Source organism: Rhinolophus sinicus, linkage group LG12 (genome assembly GCF_036562045.2).
Source record: "Rhinolophus sinicus isolate RSC01 linkage group LG12, ASM3656204v1, whole genome shotgun sequence".
NCBI lineage: Eukaryota > Metazoa > Chordata > Mammalia > Chiroptera > Rhinolophidae > Rhinolophus > Rhinolophus sinicus.
The window spans coordinates 31402036-31423421 of record NC_133761.1 but is presented as its reverse complement, the minus strand read 5'-3'; the positions used below and the strand labels follow the sequence as shown (position 1 = coordinate 31423421).

Here is a 21386-nt window from a genome sequence, read left to right as displayed (position 1 = left end):
AGCTCAAGGTGCCGTGTTCAATCTTAGTTGCGGGGGCAGAGCCCACCATCCCTTGCGGGACTCGAGGAGTTGAACCGGCAGCCTTGTGGTTGAGAGCCCACTGGCCCATGTGGGAATCGAACCCACAGCCTTCGGAGTTAGGAGCATGGAGCTCTAACTGCCTGAGACTCCGGGCCAGCCCCTACTTGGGTCTTTTTTGATTACTAATTAGCATTCTGTCATTTTCTTCATACAGATCCTATATAAGGTGTGATCAAACAATACAGTGAATGTTTAAATTTAAAAAAATTTATTATAGTAAAAAACACATTGCCATTAATTCCCCTAAAAATATTCCCCCTTGCTTCCAATGCACTTATGCCATGTTCTTGCCACTTACTGAAGTAGTTCTGAAAGTCCTCGTTCCTGCGTGTCTTTAGTTGTGCTGTTATGGCTGCCTCAATGTCCTGAATCATTTTTACTTTGGGGAAGAGCCAAAAGTCAGATGGTGCCAGATCCAGTGAATAAGGTGGATGAGGACACACTGTAATGTTTTTATTTGACAGAAATTTCCATACCAGAAGCATGTGTGACACAGAGCCTTTCCGTTGTGATCACAAAATACAGTGAATGCTGCTGCTGACTGCCGTCCAATGGAAAGGCAGGGATCTTCGATAACAGAAGTGGCACATCGAACCTTAGTAACCGTGTGTGACAAGTTTCAACTTGTTCAGTGTAGTCAGTCAGGTGTGAGCTACAGTTGAGAGAAGGTGTGTTTTTAACGTGTGCCGTAAATCGTCTTCCATCATGACAACGCTCTGTGTCACACATCGCTTGTGAAATATGGCAACTTGGGGAGGAAAGTCATCTTTAGAATTCTGCCCAGCACAGGTAAGCAGGTAAGCAGATTAGAATGTTTTGGAGTGCTCTAGCATGAAGTGACCAAATGTTTTTCATGTTGTTTGAGGCCCAATGCTAAGTTTTAAAGATGAAAAATGTATACTCACAGATCTTCTTGATTGGTGGGAGATATAATCTCATTTAAAAGTGCTTGTATGGGGCCAGTTTTGCAGATCAATTTCTTAGAGAAAAGCTGAGCAGTATCTTGAAGATTAGGTGTTAGACAGGCAAAGAAAGGGTATGTGAGACAAAGGAGCAACATGTACAACAAAGGCTTAGTGCTTTGACAGCATGGGTTAGGGAAAGTGGGCTCTGTGAACTCTTACATTTCTGGAATTGTAAAGTGTGAGGTGGGCAATGGCTATAGAAAAGGAAAAGCAGGGCCTTTTTTTTTCCATTATAAGGAAGTTGGTTTTTTATCTCATAGATAAAGAAGAGCCATTAAGTAGTTTTTTGCAGGAGTGAGCCAATCAGGATCATATTTGAAACAAAGCATTTGGAAATTACTCTGGAGACTAGATTGACTAAACAATATTAAAGGCATGGAGGAAAGACATGGGGAATGGCTGAAATACTAAGAGAAGGGGATTAGATTCAATCAATAATTTGTAAATAAAACTGACAGAACTTAATCATTGAGTTGTACCAGCAAAAGGAATGAAATGAATAAAAAAGTCAGATTTCTAATTTGAGCCACTTGGTAGATCATAGAGCCATTAACTGGGACAGGGAATCTAGCATGTCTGAGAAGAGTTGATGGATTATTCTGGATGAATTGATTTGATGTCCCTGTGGGAATTCAATAGAAAAGAAAAATTCATGTATGTCTCCTTGATTACATCATTAAATACTAATTTAATACTTACTATAGTAGTTTAGGCACTGCAAATATTAAGATGTAGGACAGTCCTTACTAACAGTCCTTACTAACAGCTAAGCTCATTGGACTATGACAGATACCTAAGGAGGTAACTATAAAAATAACATAAATAGGTGCCTGATGATGGCATAACGTACAGGAATGGAAGCTATGGATGAGAGACACCTCACCCAGCTACAGGGGTCAAGGAGGATTTCCTGGAGGAAGTGACTGAAGGCCTAAGTCTCAAAGGACGAGTTAGGCAAGTAACCAGAGGAGTAAAAATTTTTTTCCTGTATCACTCGGACCACAGTGGTGCCTGAGATATCAGAGTCCATACTGAGGTAGTAGTCAGCAACTTAAATATATATAATTCACTCCATAGATGCTTTACCAGTGTGCAGTCAAGGAAAATGAATCTCTTAGCTTCGGTAGTTGGTTTAAGTGTTTATTTGGGCTACTTCCTGGGTCGGTCTCTAAATTGTTTCCTTGGCTACAGAAAGCACTCTGACACTTAGTCTTCATGTTATGAGTCCAGGCAAAAGCAAATAGCTTCAGGCCCCAACCTCTGAGTCTCTTTCTACTTTAGCTTTGTTTTCCTTTTCTGTTGTTGCTATCATGTGTTAAGGTTGTTCCTTTTTTTTTTTTCCATTTTGTTAAATTGTTTTCTGTGAGGCTACAGAATTTGGAAGCCCACATAGAAGGATGTGTAAGCAAAGCAAGTAAAGCATTGGCCATTTAAATAATCCAAGCACCCTAAAATATTTTGCCTACCAGCCTCTTTCAGTACCCCAAATTCTGCAAGTCAAAAATAATGTCTTTGAACAAATGCTGCTTGTCTGGATATTCCCATGCAAAAGAATGAAGTTGGACCACCTACCTCACGTAAAACACAAAAGTTAATTCAAGAGCGATCATAGACCTAAATGTAAGAGGTAAAACTATAAAACTTATAAAAGAAAACATAAGTGTAAATATTTGTGATCTTGGATTAAGCAGTGGTTTCTTCATATGACAGCAAAAGCACAGGCAAAATAATAGATATATTGGCCTTCACAAAATGATACCGCCAAAAAAACTTAAAAGACAATCTACCGAACAGGAGAAAATATTTGCAAATCCTGTATCTGATAGGGATTTATATCCAGAATATATTAAGAGCTCATACAATTCAATAGTAATAAGACAAATAGCCCAATTTAAGAATGAGCAAATGATGTAAAAAGACATTTTTCCAAGAATATATACAAATGGCCAATAAGCACATTAGAAAATGCTCAACAGCATTAGTCATTAGGGAAATACAAACCAAAATCACAATCGAATACCACTTCACACCACTAGGATGGCGGTAATCAAATATAACCTAGCAGGCTCACTCCTAGGAAGATACCTAAGGGAATTGAAAACATGTCCACACAAAAAAATTACACATGACTGTTCATAACAGCCAAAAAGTAGAAACAACCCTTGCCCATCAACTGACAATGGATAAAAAATAATGTGATATACCCATATAATGAAGCATGATTCAGGCACTACAAAGAATGAAGTACTGATGATACATGTTTAAACATGAATGAACCTTGGAAACATTACGGTAACTGAAAGAAACTAGACACAAAAGGCCAATAGTGTGTGATTCCATTTACATGAAATATCCAGAACAGGCAAATCTGTAGAGACCACAAATTAAGTTAGGGGTTGCCTGGGGCTGGAAGTGGAGAATGGATGAGGAGTGACTCTTAAGTGGTATGGGATTTTGTGTGTGTCCAGTGATGATAATATAATGTTCTGGAAGTAGATAGTAGTGATGGTTGCACAATCTTGTAAGTATACTAAAAACCATTGAATTGTACACTTTAACTAGGTAAATTATATGGTATGTGAGTTATATGTCAATAAGATGTTTTTTAAAAAGTAAGTATTTTAAGTTAGGATGTTTGTTCCTGTTTTAAAAATATGGGGAGCAGGAAATTTTTTAATATTGCAGAAGGTTAACTCAGATGTCTAACTGTTTTCAATGAACAGCTAGTTAGAAGCAGAACTCACAGAGTTTTGCTGGGCCTGATTAAAGAAACACAAGAGCAGGCACACTCAAGAGAGATGGTACTCTGAGGGAGCCTGGGTAGCCAGGAGGAAACCCGTAGGTGCTGACATCTGAGGAAGGTGAGAAGAGTTCGTCCTTCTGAAGAGAGATGGAGTCAATGAGATTATTAATAAAGAATATTAACTTTATCTGCTTAATAACTGGTATTCCTAGTATCACATAAGATTTATTATATCTTCAGGCTCCAATGACAAGAACACTTGTTAGATTCAGTTAAGCTGAATCTAACTTAACTGTACCAGTTAAGTTAGAGACTGTACCAGTCACGGGAGTAAAGACGTATGACATGCTCTGCCTTCACAGTGCTTATAGTCTTACATCTTATTAATAGTAAAAACAGAAGAAAGACGGTAAAATAAAAAGGCAAAATCAGAAATAATAAGGCTAGTTTTAATGTCCGGTGGCTAAGTGGCAGATAAGGACAACTGCTGGTATATGGTACATAGCAAATGGAGTATAGGTTTTAAGAAATTTCAGTCTACCCCTGAGGAGGTATTTGAAATTTTATCAATGCAGAATATACAGGGAAAGGTGTAGGGACTTTTCTGGTTTGCAGCAGCTCACAAAAGAGAAACAAACATTCTCTGCATATACTTGATCAGAGAATGGTAGGGGAGGCTACTTCAGTCAGTTGAACACATGTTTATTAATACCAGTATTTGCATCAGACTGTGTGTGGAATACTAGGGGAAGTTCTTTTACTTTGGAGGAAGGGATGCCGGCTGCAGTAATGAACTGGAAAGGCTGCTTCCTTTTGCCGCTGTTGGAAGGGCAGAAGTAGGGTTTCCAGGCGGGAATTCCCGCCCGTTCTCAGGAATTCTTTTCGCTTTCCCATTCCCGAATCCCGAGAAAAGTTGGTCAGGAAATCGGGAAAATTGCATCCAGGTGGTTGGTAGTATTGTCCATCACTTTGTGGAAACGATTCATCATGGAAAACAGAAAACAGTTTATATCTCAGGATTTGGGAACGGGAAAGCGAAAAAAATTCATGAGAACGGATGGGAATTCCCACCTGGAAACCCTAGGCAGTAGATGTCCATGTGTGGCCTCTACCAGGTCAGGCAGTCACATGAACTAAGACAGGAATATAGGCGTGTAAGTAGTCCAGGGCAAGGGTTCCTTCAAGTAACTACATGGAAAGAATACATGGGTGATGATGAGTAAAAGAATGACAGCATCTGGCATTCTAATGAGTCCACCCACAATCCAGGTGTTGGGAAACTTGAAGCTTGACAGGGAGGTAAAGGCTTATATTCAATAAGAGAGCTTCAGTCATTTTCTTATCTTTTCCAATTCTATAGCAGACATCAGCTTGGATATATCAAAGCCGTTGAAAGCAAACCTGAGTTTCACCAAGCTGGATCAGATAAACCATTTTTTAAAGAAGATAAAAAGTGCACACAGTGAAGAGACGTCAGCCCTGGCCGACACCATGCTGCCTAAGGATGAGCTTCCAGCCTCCAAATGTTACCGTGGGAAGATCTCTAAACCTAAAGTTCATGGTGATGGAGCACAAAAGGTTCCACTTCAAGAAAACATTTGGAGGACTGTTTCCTGCTTTCAGAAAATCTCTGTCCGTACTACTCAGATGGTGGTCTCCATGGAAACTGTCCCCCATCCCAATAAACCATGCCTTTTAGCATCTTTATCAACTCTCAGTGGGAGCCTGATTGTCAAAGCAGCACAGAAAGTACCTGGTAAGTCACCAAAACAGGGAGAGGGAGATAATGGCATGACTTGTTCACATCTGAAAATGCATCATTTTGATGATTTATATTATTTGGAGGTTAAAAGTTTTAAGGGCCATTAGCAATGGGGACATTTCTGGTTTGTGACCTTAGTTTAGAGAAAATTTTATAACAAATCCTTTGAGCTTAAGTATTTTAATGCCCTGAATAAAACAGGTCCTATCCACCTCTTCAGACGTGTTTCTACAAGAGTCTTTAAAACTACTCATTTCTAAATTTATTTTTACAGCTATAGTGGCACAACAAGAAATGGTTTTATGAACCATTCGAGTAGTGGTTCTCAAGAAATGGTCTCAGAACCAACAGCATCACCTGGGAACTTGTTAGAAATACAAATTTTCAGACCCTACCCCTGACCTGAATCAGAAACTCTGGGCGAGGAGCCCAGAGATCTGTGTTGTGAAAGCCCTGCAGGTGATGGCTGGTGCACTACATTGGGTCATTGGTACTAGCAACTGATTTAAAGAAGAGAAATTGCCTTAGTGGCAGCTGTGCTGCACAAAGTGTAACAGAAGTCAGGGTGCAACTCTGCAAGGACAGTGCCACTGAGGACTATCGGGCGGCAGCACCTGGCCGGGAAGCGCTGTGCTTCGTGCTTAGCCTGGCAGACAGGCAGGGACCCTGCAAACTGAAAGTTGATGGGTGGAGAGGTGAGAAATTAACAGGCAGTGACATCTACATTTTCCTCTTTTGTTACCATGACTAAATTGTTACGTGCTTTTTCACACTACACCTAAAAGGTGGGCTGAAGAAATGTGAGAAGGGAAATAGAAAAGACAAGGCACAGGTGGGAAATAACAGTTTTCAATCACTGAAACTGCTACTGTAAAAGTTCAGGGCACAGTGCCAGAAATTTTACTTTGAAAGTAAAAGTAGCAAAAGGGAAACATTTTTTTTTCCACTTTAATTTACAGGAAAGCATAGGGGATAAAGGGATAGTGCAGGGGATAAAAATAAATCCTGAAACGATATGCAACTTAGTTGCTTACTAAGAAAGTAATTAAGTGGCAGCTGGAAACTAACTGTAACTTAGTTAAATAGCCAGTTTGGGCACAGTAGTTTAAGAGATAAAGAAAAAGTTTTAGAGTTGAGAAGTATGAATTGTAGGCCAAAAAATAAATGATTTATTTCTTTCTCACTAGAAATATTTGTGACCAAGCCAGCTAAAAGCACTATTTTTTTAATTGTCTTAAAAGTTAGAAATGAAAAATGTAAGATCCGTGGGACATGATAGATTATGAAACACTGGGGGCTAAAATGTCTGATTTATCCACAAATAAATTGCAACCCAGACAACACTGGGCCCGTTCCCATGCCTTTCCAGTTGTACCTTAATGATACAGCAGGGAAATGTTGGAACTCAGAGTGAAAGAATTTAAATATATTGTACTCAATTCCAAGTCCTTTTCTTTTTTTCATCCTCATTCCTTGTTTTATTCATTAACTACTCATATTTTATCCACATTTAATTGTATCTGTCCTCGGTTAACATCTCTAAAATATAATTAAAATCTTCTCACTGAGCTATACAAGGTACTAGACTCATTCTGTTTTTGTAACTTGTTTTTTGCCCCTTCATACTAGAATAACTGTGTACCTTATATCTTTATGCTCTTATACAATTATGCTCTTAAATCTAGTTAAACACAAAGTGAAAACTATAGCTTTGACTAAGACATAAATTATACTACTCTAACTGTAGTTTCAGCAAATGTTCTAAAATAGTTATTTGAGTCCACAAACCAAAACAAATTGAAGTTAGACATTTAATAGGAACAATTTTATTATGAGAGCTGAACAGACACCAAATCTGTTTTCTCTACATTTCTGCTTAATGTAATGGCATGCCCAAACATTTAAGACGATAACAAAGTCAGCAAAATAATAATAAATTATAATTAAGTGAAATGAAATTGTGTCAAGTTCTAGTTATTGCTGAAGGCTGATTTCTAGGAAATTGTAATTGAGAGATTACTATATATTTTTCAAAACTTGATTTTTAAGTAAAACTTTTTAAAAGTAAAATACAATTTAAGCTTTTATTATATAGTTGAATACCTTAAAAATGCATGCTTTGCAAATTGGATGAAATTTATGCAAATATATATTCAAAGTATATTTTTGATAAGTTGTAAAAATAACCCCCTCCTAAAAAAGGAAAACCTCCTACCAGTAGTCATATTTCTTTTTGTATTTTTCAAGTGACATCATTCTGCATTCAACCAAAAATATTTATACTATATCTTTGAGCTCAACAGAGTTAATGTCAGATTTTTATAGTTTGAATCTAATACTGAAATACTTAACTGTGTCTCTGATTTTGCAGTTTATATAACTATGGCGGCATCTGCAGCAGCTGCACTTTTCAAATTCTTTGCTGAACCAAATCGAGCACAGTGACAAAAGTAGTCATCTCAGATGTGCTATTAAACAGAGAGAGAAACAGGGGCATTGCCGTGGCACAGGATAGCCATCTGCTGTACAGATGTTATTGTATAGAATGACTTACGATAAAATAATTGTAGAAAATTTTCATTAAAACCTCAACAATTTGCACTTGTTTATGCGAATCTGCATAACTCCCCAATGAGACAACACACTTGGGGTTTCTTTGGTTCTCACTCACTTTCTCTTTGATCCTTTTTGATGTGCTGACTTTAATAAACACAGTCAAAAACACTGTGCAAAAACATCATGGAAAAAACTACAAAGGAACAATTATAGCAGCAGAAACTACTCTAATCCCTAACTTACGCAAGCTATTTTTAGTGAAATATTTTTTTTAACACTCTTTATGTGACAATGTTATATAAACAGGGTAAAACAGTCCTCTCCAGATGAGTTTTAATTTAGGAGCTGAAATAGATTTGTAATGCTAGAGGAATCTTATGTTCTAAGTAATATTTAGAGAAACACAATGGGAATGTGTTGTAGGCATGTTTCTTCACTTCTGAAAGGTACAAAAATATTTGAGTTTGCCTAATGATTATATTTTTTATCATCTAATCTGTCATAAGATTATGGGATGTATATGGAAAAGGGAATAATAAAAGAGTGAAGGGGGAAAGTTAATTTTCTTCCCAAGAAAGAAATTGTCAATACATTTAAATCTGAAATGCTTTCGTATTCATTTACTGGTTTTACAACAAAATATGTACAGATTAGTCGCTGAAATGTTTTCATTGTTTGAAACAAAATGAAATGGTTAAATATTTTCTTTCCCCTTTAAAAAAACTACAAGTTTTTCTTAGTCTGCACTGTTCTGCAACCCTCAACTGTGAGAGTTTCAGGCGACTTGATTTTTTTTTTTTTAATTCCACTATGCAGATGCTAGTGTAACAGTGACTTATAATAACCGAACTTGTATTTCAGCTAGCATGCTTATGTCCTCGTGTATGTCTTCAGTAAAAGGCCCCTAAAGTTGTGATTTTAATAGACGTAATGCTTGTATTTTTAAAGTTGGTGTATAATACTGCCCAAAAAAAAGCCCTATGGTTGTGTTATCGATAACAAAATGAATCTCATTTAGAAATTATACCTTGTTTTCTGAATCATTTTAAGGCAGATAATATTTCTTCTGCTGTCCATTAAATCCATCCCATTTTATAGTATGTTCTTTTAAAAAACAACCCCCTCTCTCCCCACATACACACACAGCACAGTCTCTTTTGCCATTTGAAGTACGTCGTTTGGAGAGACCTTAAGTACGTCGCTATAAATTCTGAACTAGCAGTGTAGCACTTTCCACAGGCAGGGTGGGGAGTAAGCTGTAGTCTTTTGCTCCTCTTGTCAGAGTTAATTATGGGTGTATTAGGGCTGTATTCCTTAGAGTTTGGCAGGCAAGGGTGCACAATTCAGGCTATGAAATAGCTGTTCTTTAGGCTGCCTTGCTCTTCCCCAGGGACACATAGATTAGCAAGCTCCATGTATATTAAGGAAAAGGGGACTCGGATATGAACCAGTTAGGTGGCACAAAGTGTTGGGAGAAGAGCCTAAGTAGGGCCATTTGGGGTGGCATTTTAGTCAGAACTGGGAAAAAAGGATGCCCTTTCCAAAGGGACCAAGGGGTCTTTACATCCATGCAGAAAGCAATGAGTGGAACTCATTCTAGTCAAAGAGCTGTGGTTTAAATAACTTTCACTACCCCAGCCTCTGTCATCCAGATGTACTTATCTTTGTGTATAAACAAAAATAGGGAAAAAAGCATAACTATATTATTTTTCACATATACAAATGCCTCTTGTTCACCAAATTCAAGACCAATAAAATGTAAAGAACCTAAAGTTCCTTTTCAGATACTGAAAAGTGAAACCAAGTCATTAATTGATAAAAGTGGAGCTCCAGCTTTTCATTCCATACTTAACTGGATCTCCTGAGGAAAATCTCTTAAGGCGTTGTCATAGCCATCGGATGCTCCAGAGATGCAAGTAAGCCTAAGGGGAAATGAAGCATTAAATTAGATATGACTACCTAAAACACTGTGTTCCAACAACAGGCAATTTACAATACCCCAAAGGCTATTGTTACTTTTATAAAGAAACAGCCTTTCTTTCCAGTGCCTGAACAATAGGAAATGAATACTTTGACAGTTAAAGCCAGAGGAAAACTTAACTTTTAAACAGCTACTGAGGATTGAAGTGGAAATACAGCTTGTAGACAGCTAGACAAATCACTAACCAGCCTTAATGAATAGTGTGGGCATCAGGGTCTTGTCATTTTTGACACTATGTCCCGAGTAGCTTAAACCCAACACTCAAAGAAAGGTAGAGACCTCATTGGGTCTGTAACATATGGGATTTCATTTATCATTTTGTTATACCTCGCAAGCACAAAAGAAAGAGTAAAAGGGGATTATCTTGACAATGAAATGAGTTACTGAATCTTGTGATAATGAAAAGCAGAAGAATTCTAATTCCTTTCTATAGCCCCTGAGGTAGAGGTGCGTTTATAGTTTTGCAAAAGTGAAATGTACGCAGGCAGGACAGATGGCCCAGAGTCCGTGAAACAGGACACCCGTCATCCCAGAAGTGAGCACTACTATTAATCCTGGTCAGATTCTCTCCTATTATTTTGTAACAAGGTTCAAAGTTGCTACTGATGAACTGGCATGTCCCTCTTTTTATACTCTTAAATTACCTGTAGATTCCTGAGTTTTTCAACAGTGATGTTTTTCTGTGCATAGTGGTGGAATACTGAGACATTCCAAAAGAAAGTAGAATTTAAGAAGTTCTAAAAATTTAAAGGGAAATAAGTAGAAAATGTAAGATTTTCAATTTATTTTCAAAATAATGTCCCATGTTATTTCTCTAATATGGGGGGAAGTAAAAACCATAAATGTATAAGATACTCCCTTGTGGAGTAATTCTTTTGTGTCCTTCTTTTTAGATATCACATGCAGTAGAGAAGAAATCCCAACATACAATTTTTATTTTCCTTGCTGTCATTTTTATCATAATATATGGTTAGATAGAATTTTGAACAATAATAGCAATATTAATACTACTATCGTAGAAGTGATCTTTTTTACACCCTCAAAAAGAGAGAAAAATTTTAGAATGTTGATGTTAAAAAAAAACCCAAAAAAAACCACTAGTAGATACACACTTTTCAGGCATGTTTATACAGTTACTTATTCCTTTGTTTAGCCAAATTATGTTAATGCAGTCTTCTACATCTTTCATCTGGGATATTTAAATTTTTCTGTGATAAGAGTTTATACATTTTTAAGTGTCTGTTACGTGATTATTGTTCTTCATGTACTTTTTGTTTTAGTGCTGGTTACCATAGATGTTCCGGATGTCAATGGGAAGTCTTTGAAATACATAGGAGAGTAACTTTAGATATTTAGAAGATAACATTAGGTTGAATTTCTGACGTGCTAATTTCCAGGTTGCATAAAAAGTAAAAATCATGTAATAAGCAACCAACTGAGAAAGTCCAAGCACTCTCACGCGTTGTGTGCAGTGAACATGATGTACCTGCCCAGTCTTTCATGGAGGGAGATGAGCTCATCTCAGAGAGATAACCATCTCTGACTTTTTCTTCTGATTCATCACCGACCTGAACTCCATTTGAACCTTGTTAGACAAAAAACAAGCAGAATTCCTGGCCCAAGCTATAAAATATAATTAAGGCCTTTTGAAATGATGTGTAAAAGAACATTGCTGTACCCCCACTTATAACCACTACCACCACCGCAACCAATAAAGTTAAATCAAGCACTGCCTGTAATGGATTAAAATAATAAATGTTCCTGGATTTCAGTGTTTGAAGTACTTGAGGAAAACAGGCTCCCAGCAGCCCGGGTAGCTGAATGCGAGAGACATTTATTAATGACGAGTTCAAGGATTTGGCCTGTTTAAAATCATTACTTTCTGTTTACCGTGTGTCACGCATCTCTTGTATTTTTACACAGCCCACATGTGTCCACATGTAATCATGAAAAGCGTTTTTTTTCAAACAAAAGAATTGTTAGTTGTGTAAATATGGTTCTCTTGGGGAATTCATGTCTTCATAAAACTCTGCTCTCTTCTAATGAGAAATCCAGTACAGTTGTTACACTCTTCCAAGTATATCCACCTTCAAATCTTATCTCTAGCTAAATTAGTCTATTTCTTCCTAATGTTTTTAGTTACCAAATTCCAAACTTAATCTAGACTACTAGAAAAATGTTGCCCTTAGGTTATATATTTTAGACTTGTGTCCCACTGCACTGAACTTGGTGTCTTATGTACCATAGCAAAAAAACACAGAAAAATCAATGCTTTTTATTTCTTCTCCTAGCTTTAACAAAGGTATGGTAAAGAATTATTTCTCTAGATTTAGATACATTGTGGGGGATAAATGACCACTGATAAAAATTTCCCATGTACACATATTAAAACAGTGTTCCTTGGACAGGAGAAAAAAGGACCTTTGAAACAACAAAAATGCTATCAGCTAACATGAGGATATCTCACTGTGCAAAATGCTATTGAAGAAGAAAGTTTCCAGTCCTAGTAATTAAACACTAGAGGTCTTTTTCTTACCAACTTCTCCTCTGCCTCCTTGATAGCACCTTATAGGTTGGTGTTAGGTGAAATGGACAAGAATTATTATAGCCCCCAGCCCTGGGATTATGGAAAAAGAGGTTACAAGTGAATCTCTATCCCCCACTCTACTGAATTTGTGACAGCCTTCAGTTTTCCTGTGGTCACAGCAAATTGCCCTCTCATCCACATAAGCCAGTAGGCTGTTTGCTAGAAACATTTTTAGCACAGCAACCTGTCAGTGATGAGTGGCTGAAGATACATCTTAGGTGGTTTTTTTTCTCTCTTGATGGGCCCCTGGACTTGTAGGCTATATTGGCATAATATACTGAGTCTGTGCATGACAGCTGGGGACAGGAAAAAGCATTTATTCACAATCCTGTTACCAACTGGAAAAATGAAATTACGGAGCGCTGACAGCAGTAGTTTTTATTAAGCAACATGGTGCTGGAAAGAGGCAGACACAATCTGAATCCCAGCCCTGCTACTTACTACTGGCCGTTGACTGTGGTAAAATTTACAACTTAGCTCATTTCCAAAATGAAGGCAAAAATACTTAATTCACATGGCTGTTGAGAGGATTAGGTGACATGATGTATGCAGAGGACCCTATACATTCATGGCACAAATGTGTTAAAATCCTCAATAAACCTTGGTCTGTTTTGTATCTTCCTCTCCCACCTCAGTCATACCACGTGAACGCTAAGGCCATATAGATCATTAAATTTTAGAGCTGAAAATTATCTTCAAGATCACCCTTTTCTTTATGAAAAACACTTTTTATCCATTCCCTCATGGACCTCATGAGCCAAACTGCATTTAAGATGGCATAGCTAACATGACTATACCAACTTGACATGACTGTCGTACGCCTCTGCAGCCCTGTCTCAGACAAATCTGTGATTGCTCAGTCTCTTTGACATCCTGAAAATGGAGTGCCATTACTGTGTGGGACTCCTAAATATCAGAGAACCCTGGGTTGAGGCCCCTTGAGCTAGTCCTAACTCCCTCATTGAGTTAAGGGCGCAGAGATGAAGTGATTTGCCCAGGGATGATCTGAGGCAGAGCAGGGCCTTCAAGACATGTCTCCTGGCTTCTGGTCTTTATATTACACAAATCTTTAAAAACCTGGGTTATGTAGATCAAGACGAGTTTCTAAGCCACTGCAGTAAATTACTTAAGTCATTTTGCTTTCAACATTGTTAGAATAACTTTATACCAATTCTTCCATCCATGTCACTTACTTGGAAAAAAATTGATTCACCAGCAGTTTTCTCATGTAATTAAATTAACCAGCTACTGTATTCATCTAAGAACCTGTGGAATATATATTTGCTGTTGGTCTTTCCTCTCTGGGCAGGTTTTTATACACTTTCTACTATGCAGATCTGCCAGTCTGTTTTTTTCTTTTTAAACATAGCCACATGATCCAATCAAGTTTTATTTTTCTAATTAACTGACACAACTGTAAAAACAGTGAGCATGGTGGCAGATTGGAAGGGAAGAAAGAGGCAAAGCATATCCTCCATCACCCTTTGGTATTTTTAGTTTAGATTTTCTAGGATCTGAGAGCTTTAAAACATTTCTCAAAAAATACCTTTCCCAGACACGGTCCAAGTATAAATAGCCAACTCAGCAGACATTTTCGTCTTTCATGAGTAATTCTACCTTTATGTGAAAGAACAAAAGTACTCCTGTTTCTGCTACTTGTCATTTTTTTAAGTCCAAAGGAAGACGATTGGATTAGACGTGGGGTCCCAGCTTACCATTGAGGACAGGGTGAGGGTCCCCAGGAACTGGAAATCTCACCTGAGAGAAATCATCAGGTGCCTTGGAGAAGGGATACATGTTAGCAGGCGGACCACCGAGTTGGGCTCCCATTTCGATGGCTAGACTTTTTAGTAAAGTTGTTGGGAAACACCAGCATCCCTTTCTGCATAAAAATATCAGTATCCATGTTGGTCTCTAACAGTTTTGTTATGTTTTCCGTATATCAATCTTATCCCATATTTTAATTTGCTGTATTTTTAGATACAAATATATAGGCTTATTAAAAAATAGAACGTAATTAAATAGGATCTGATCAACGTACATATTCTGATCAAGAGGGGAAAAACGGGTTTTTTTCATCATCAAAGAACCCAAGTGCCATTTTTATGTGCTACAACACAATTAATTGAAGGAATTAGAAATGGAAAGGTTTCTAATCATCTCTTTAGGGACCATATTTACAAACATTTTCTTTTCTAGTCATCTAGTCACTTAAGGTCAGCTTTTCACGGATCATACTGATAAAAGATTTTTTCTTCCTCACTTTTTGAAGTATCATGATGTTTCACTGTTATGCAGATTGACTTGTGGATGTATCTGACATGTTTGCTAATTTTCTAGTAGCCTTAGATTACTTCCAGCTGGATAAAAAAAATACCTGGATATGCTTTGCTAGCATATGTCATCATTGAAGACTCTTTCTAATGACATACAGAAGCTTGATTTAGATTGCATTTTGCACAGTCAGCATGTGGAGGATGGAAGCCTTACTGTGGGTCTACTGGAAACTAATGAAGTAGGGCTGGCAGCACTTTGTAAACATTCTCCAAAACAAGTGACTTGCATTTATTAGCCTTCTGAAGGAGTATTTTAAAGGCCATGAAACTATTTGTTCCTTGAACTAAATTTTTACCCTCAATAAAAAGTATGTCAGTATGTAAACAAAGCAGATTATTTCTGTTTATCATACCAGTTATTTCTGAAATTACTTCTCAATGTTGCTACACCTCATTTAGTTTAATTAAATATCTGCCATTAGTTTGCCAGAGCTGAAATTAAAAATATAAACAGATTTTTGAAAGGCGCCAGTGGAAAATCAGGCAGAAGAGCATTCTGTTGAATGGAGGCAGATAGAAGAGGTTCTATCATCGGTCAAAATGACCTGATCACACAATCACTAAATGTAATGTGGGGTCTTGGATTGGATCCTGGAACAGGAAAAGGACACAGAGGAAAAACTGGTGAAATTCAAATAAGGTCTATAAATTAGGTAGTAGTATTGTATTGGCGTTAATTTACATTTTGAGAACCAAAGTATACACGAAAGTTGTTAATAGTAAGAGAAGATGGGTGAAGGATATCAAAGTTGAAGAATATCAACTTTGCTGAAAGCCTAAAATTATTGCAAAATTAACTTTCTAAAAATGACCTGATCATTGATTGCATAAATAATTTTAATAATATTCATGCTTTTAAAGTTTAAGTGATCATTTTAAATCTTACACTTTCAAAGCATATTTCTTTAATTTTTTTCCTCTTATTCTTTTGGAAATTTAGGGGGAAAATTAAAAGTATAGAAAATGTCATGCAGAACACATCAAACACACACTCACCAGGTAGAACAAATATAAACATTTTGTCATGTTTGCAATACATACATAAAGGGAAGGAGAGAGCGATAAACATCACAAAATTATTCAGCCTTTTCCAATGTCCCAATGCTAAGAAGATAGCTTTTTATAATTTTTACTTGTAGTAATTTTGTCCAACAATGCATTAGTCCATTAAGATAAAGAATAACACATGCTTTTAACTCACTTTCTGTTGCCATTTATACCAGATTTTGAATGTATAAGTATCCAACTTACACAGTCTTGGTATTCTCTGTGGCCCTGGGTTTATGTGTGTGGTTACATATAAAATAAGATTCATTCTATCCCAGGGAAGACATTTAGAATGTTTCCTGATGAAAAAGAAGAAAAAACAAAAGGGAGGGGATGGTGTCCCATAGGCCAACTTCTTAAAGTGAAAGAAAGGGGAAAAGAGAATTAATAACCCTGTTATGAGTCCCAGGGATTATTTTCATATTTTGTGGTAAAAATGTGGTTTGGTTTACCGTTTATAAAGGACCCTTTGGGAAATTCATCACTATTTATTATTAAGTTATCACCGTAATCTCTTGTTACTGGTCATTTACACCAAGATCAAAACCACTGTTTTTCTATTGTTTTGTTGTAGCTTTTCAAAAATGTAGCAGGATATGTTCAAAAGGAAATGGAGACTCTATTTTAAGCTTAAAAACTGGTACTTGTGGACCTTTCTGTGGTCCCCAAATAACTGGATCCTCTCATTGAGGAGCAAAGCCACAGCAGGGTGGTGTGTATAGTGGGCAGTTAGGCCCATGGGAATGAGTTAAATTAGTTGTATGAGTTTCAAAAGTGAACCACACCTTGTTTTCTTGTAGGTATATGGCACAAAAGAAAAGAAAGAGCACAAAAGAGACCAGCCAGGGCACATTTTCATCTATAGATCATGTGTTTTCTTAATGCACTTAGGCAGTGCCTGTTTCTGTGTCCTCACTGCCAAGATATTGCATCTTCAATTCTCAGTGCCACCTGTGTGTTAAACAAGCCTGTGATCGATCAATGCTAGAAGAGCGGAGATGTAGGCAAGTACAAACTATAAAAGGATTAGAAAAAGTAAGGGGTAAGAGTAAGGGGTAGGCTATTGGGGAAAAGAATGAAAGGGGAAAGGAAAAAAAAAAGAACAGCGACTTACACATACATACTCAATGAAATACTTGATCAGAATGAAAATTGACAGCACATAAAGTAAATTGAAAGAAGCAAAAATGAATAGGGTTTGTATGATAATAGGGAAGTGTTTGTTTTTCAACAGTTCAATTGCATAACAGAGTCAGTATTATAAATGTTGGTTGTCTTTTTTCCCCCCCAGTAGTACTCACTGAGAGCTCAAAATTTGAGGCTAACAAATTGCCAAGGAAAAATCTGATGCGAAACAAAATTGCAAATCATTCACTTTATCTTTGTATATTCGGTATATATATATATATATATATATATATATATATATATATATATATATATATATATATATATATATATATATTAGATAACCAATCAGTGTTGGTTGAGTAATGAATACCTGCATGCATAAATATCAAGTTGGAGGTGATCAAGGTTATCCACATTTTTTATGGACAGAAGCATGGGAGAAACACTTGTTTAAGAATTAAGCATGGTTACAGATACCGTCATAAGAAATTATCCTTAAAGCCATAAGAGTAGGGCTGGCCTGGTCTCTCATGTTTTGGAGCTCCGTGCTCCTAACTCCGAAGTCGTAAGTTCAATTCCCACATGGGCCAGTGAGCTGCGCCCTCTACAGCTAAGATTGTGAACAACGGCTCTTCCTGGAGCTGAGCTGCCCTGAGCTTCCACCGGCTGCTGTGGGCTGCTGTGTGCTGCCAGGAGCGTGAGTGGCCGACAGTGGGCTAGAGCTGGCGAGAGCCACCCTGAGCTGCCATGAGCAGCCGACCAGCGACCAACTGCCTCAGCCCAGAGGGGGAGGTGGGGGGGGAGCACAAGTCTCATAACACCAGCGTGGGCCAGGGAGCTGTGTCCTATACAACTAGACTGAAAAACAGCAGCTTGAATTGGTGTGGTGGGGGGAGGCAGAAAAACCATAAGAGTAGACAGTTTCACTGAAATAAGAGATTGGAGGTTGGTGGAGGTTGAGGATAGAAGACTGAGGATTAACCTTGGAAATCCCTTTAGTTAGAGAATGTATATCAGTTCATATGGTTTGGGTTATAAATGGCAGAAAATGCAACTTAAACTGGTTTAAGCAGTCTCATGTAAGTAAAAAAAAAGCTTAGGACCAGTGCTATCCTTAGGCATGGCTAATCCATTAGATCTTCTGTATTACACAGCTGCAGCCTCGGGCTCCATCCATATGGTAACTACCAACAGCTTCAGACCCTTTGTTTTCTTTAAAACTAGGAATCAAGAGGAAAGTTTACTTTCCCAAAAGTTTTGTACCTTCTTGGTTTTCATTGAATCTTATGCTCATCCCTAAACCAAATCAAACTTCAGAGAGTATCAAACATGAAAATCTAGAATATAGCAGGATCCCAGCCCTAATAGTCTACTTCCTGGAAAACTAGTCATTAGATTCTTTATTATTATTATTATTATTATTATTATTGAAATTTATTGGGGTGACAATGGTCAACAAAACCACATGGCTTTCAGGTGTACAATTCTGTATTACATCATCTATATATTGCCTTGTGTGTTTACCACCCAGAGTCAGCTCTCCTTCCATCACCATGTATTTATTTGATTCTGATATTGCTGGAACACAGCTGTGGCTCAATTGCAAGATGTCTGTATCTCAAGCACGTTGTGTCTCCTGCCTCATCATCAGTGCTCATCTGAGTCTGGCCTGCTTTCTTTCCTCTTGTTCCAGGCTCCCAAATGTTTGTCTGACTTTTAGCTTCCTAATTCTGGCCATTTTCCTGAGCTTTCAGTCCCTACTTTTATATCATTACTTTCCTGAGAATTCTAGGTCTCATTCTTCCTACCGAAGCAAAAAAAAAATAGAATTTGTGTAAAGTTGGGAAATGTTCATGGGTTTAAAAGTGTATACAGTGACACAAAAGCTGTTAACATTTCTACATTGTTTTGTAATAATTCAAATCTAGAATTTTTTCTTACATCCCTTCTCACCCCAGTCAGTAAATGCACAAACTTCTAGTTGTGTAACTTTGGGGAGTTAAGAAGAGCCTTCTAGCAATGCTACTTAGGTTCTCCTTTGAGAAGATATAGACACATTCTGAGGAATATACACATAAGGTATAATGAAATTTTTGTCATGTGGACCAGTTTTTTTAGGCAAAATCTCAGAAACTCATTTAAGACAGTACAATATTGGTATTTTGAAGTAATTCCTGCATAGTAGAAATAGCAAGATCAAAATTCTGTATGTATTAAGTTACTTCTACAAAGGAGATTTTATCATATGCTTACAAATACCTTTTTGTAAATGAAAGCTGCTATAGAATGAGAAAGGTAAATGTCATTCATCTATAAGCTCCAGACAAAATGTTGTCAGGCCTATTTTTAACAAGACTTCTAGAGATAAATAAAACCCTTTCTTTTGATAGTCTTTTCATTGATAATTACCTTTGCTTCCCCAAAGTTGTCCTTTATGTCTGTTTTAGTTCTGGCTTTAATTGTGACCAATCACTCCAAAGTGATGTTTTAGGGGTAATTAGGAATAAACACATCAGAAATGGTGCTTGGCAGGTTTCTCAATGTTTTTAGGAAGAGGTGACAAATAATGAAAGGAAGAAGGCTAGAAACCACCTGTGGTGTTGGACTAGAACCAGAGGTATCAACGTGAATTCACAATTTTTAATATATTTAGTGATAGATACAGAAATATAGATGTATGTGTATACATAAGTAGTATGCATACATAAGTTCGCGAACTCATTACAATGATGTTGCTAACCTTTTTTTTTTTATATCAGAGGAATTATTCATTATGAATTTGTACCAACTGGACAAACAGTTAACCAAGTTTACTATTTGGAAGTGCTGAAAAGGCTGTGTGAAAAAGTTAGACGACCTGAGCTTTTCTCCAACAATTCATGGCTCTTGCATCACAACAATGCACCAGCTCACACGGCACTGTCTGTAAGGGAGTTTTTAGCCAGTAAACAAATAACTGTATTGGAACACCTTCCCTACTCACTTGATCTGGTGATCTGGCCCCCAAAGATAAAGGAAATATTGAAAGGAAGACATTTTGATGATATTCAGTACATCAAGAGTAATACGATGACAGCTCTGAGGGCCATTCCAGAAAAAGAGTTCCAAAATTGCTTTGAAGGGTGGGCTAGGTGCTGGCGTCAGTGCATAGCATCCCAAGGGGAGTACTTCGAAGGTGACGTAGTGATACTCAGCAATGAGGTATGTAGTACTTTTTCTAGCATAAGTTTGCAAACTTAATTGTCTGATCTTGTATACTTCTTAACCTTCCAGGCCTAACTGGGAACAGTGACATTCTAGGGCAGTGAGTATACCTACCACTCATCCTTTGCATTATACATAACATTCTTCAACACATGAAATCAAAAGTCTTTGCAGAAATAGCTGATGGCAGAGATGGGATGGGAAAAATACAAACAAATAAAAATAAAAATGGCTGTATTATTTTTCTCAAAAGAAAAATGCCATATATATGCTTGTTGTAAAAAAAAAAATCAATGTTGGAAAATATAAAGAAGAAAGTATTTTATGTACTCTTTTCAGATTAGTGATAACAACTCTTCAAAAATCATATTTGTTGCAAATATTATTGTTTGTCTTTTTTTTTTAATTACAAGGGTTTTACATTTTTTTATGAAGTAAAATTTATAAGGTTTTCCCCTTTTCATTTCTGGCCTTTGACTCATGATTAGAAAGGCTGCAATTTTCCCTGGATAATAAAAATCTTTATCTTTTCTCCCCTTGTTACTTTTATTTTAATTGACATATATTGAAATATAATATCCTATTGATTTCAGGTGTACATCATAGTGATTCAAATGTTTATATACATTATGAAATGATCCCCACAATAAGTCTGGTCACCATACAAAGTTATTACAATACTATTCCCTGTGCTGTATATTACATCCTCATGACTAAATTATTTTAAAATTGGAAGTTTGTACCTCTTAATCCCTTCACCTACCGTGTTTCCCTGAAAATAAGACCTAGCCGGACGATCAGCTCTAATGCAGCTTTTGGAGCAAAAATTAATATAAGACCCGGTCTTATAGTAAAATAGTATAATATAATATAATATAATATAATATAATATAATATAATATAATATAATATAATATAATATAAAGGGGTGCATATATCTCTTCAAATTGTTGTTTTTATTTGTTTTGGATAAATACCTAGAAGTGGGTAGTT

General features: G+C 36.9%; 1 protein-coding gene across 8 annotated transcripts in view; it reads left to right on the top strand.

Moving 5' to 3' along the window:
• VPS13B (vacuolar protein sorting 13 homolog B) overlaps positions 1-21386 on the top strand; it is a 737914-nt gene that overhangs the window by 557193 nt on the left and 159335 nt on the right. For 7 of the 8 annotated variants that reach the window (XM_074316465.1, XM_019757646.2, XM_019757649.2 and 4 more), the window contains exon 36: positions 5150-5545. In XM_074316465.1, the coding sequence (XP_074172566.1) occupies positions 5150-5545 (396 nt within the window). The remainder of the gene's footprint in view (positions 1-5149; positions 5546-21386) is intronic. The other variant, XM_019757647.2, reaches the window with a different exon arrangement.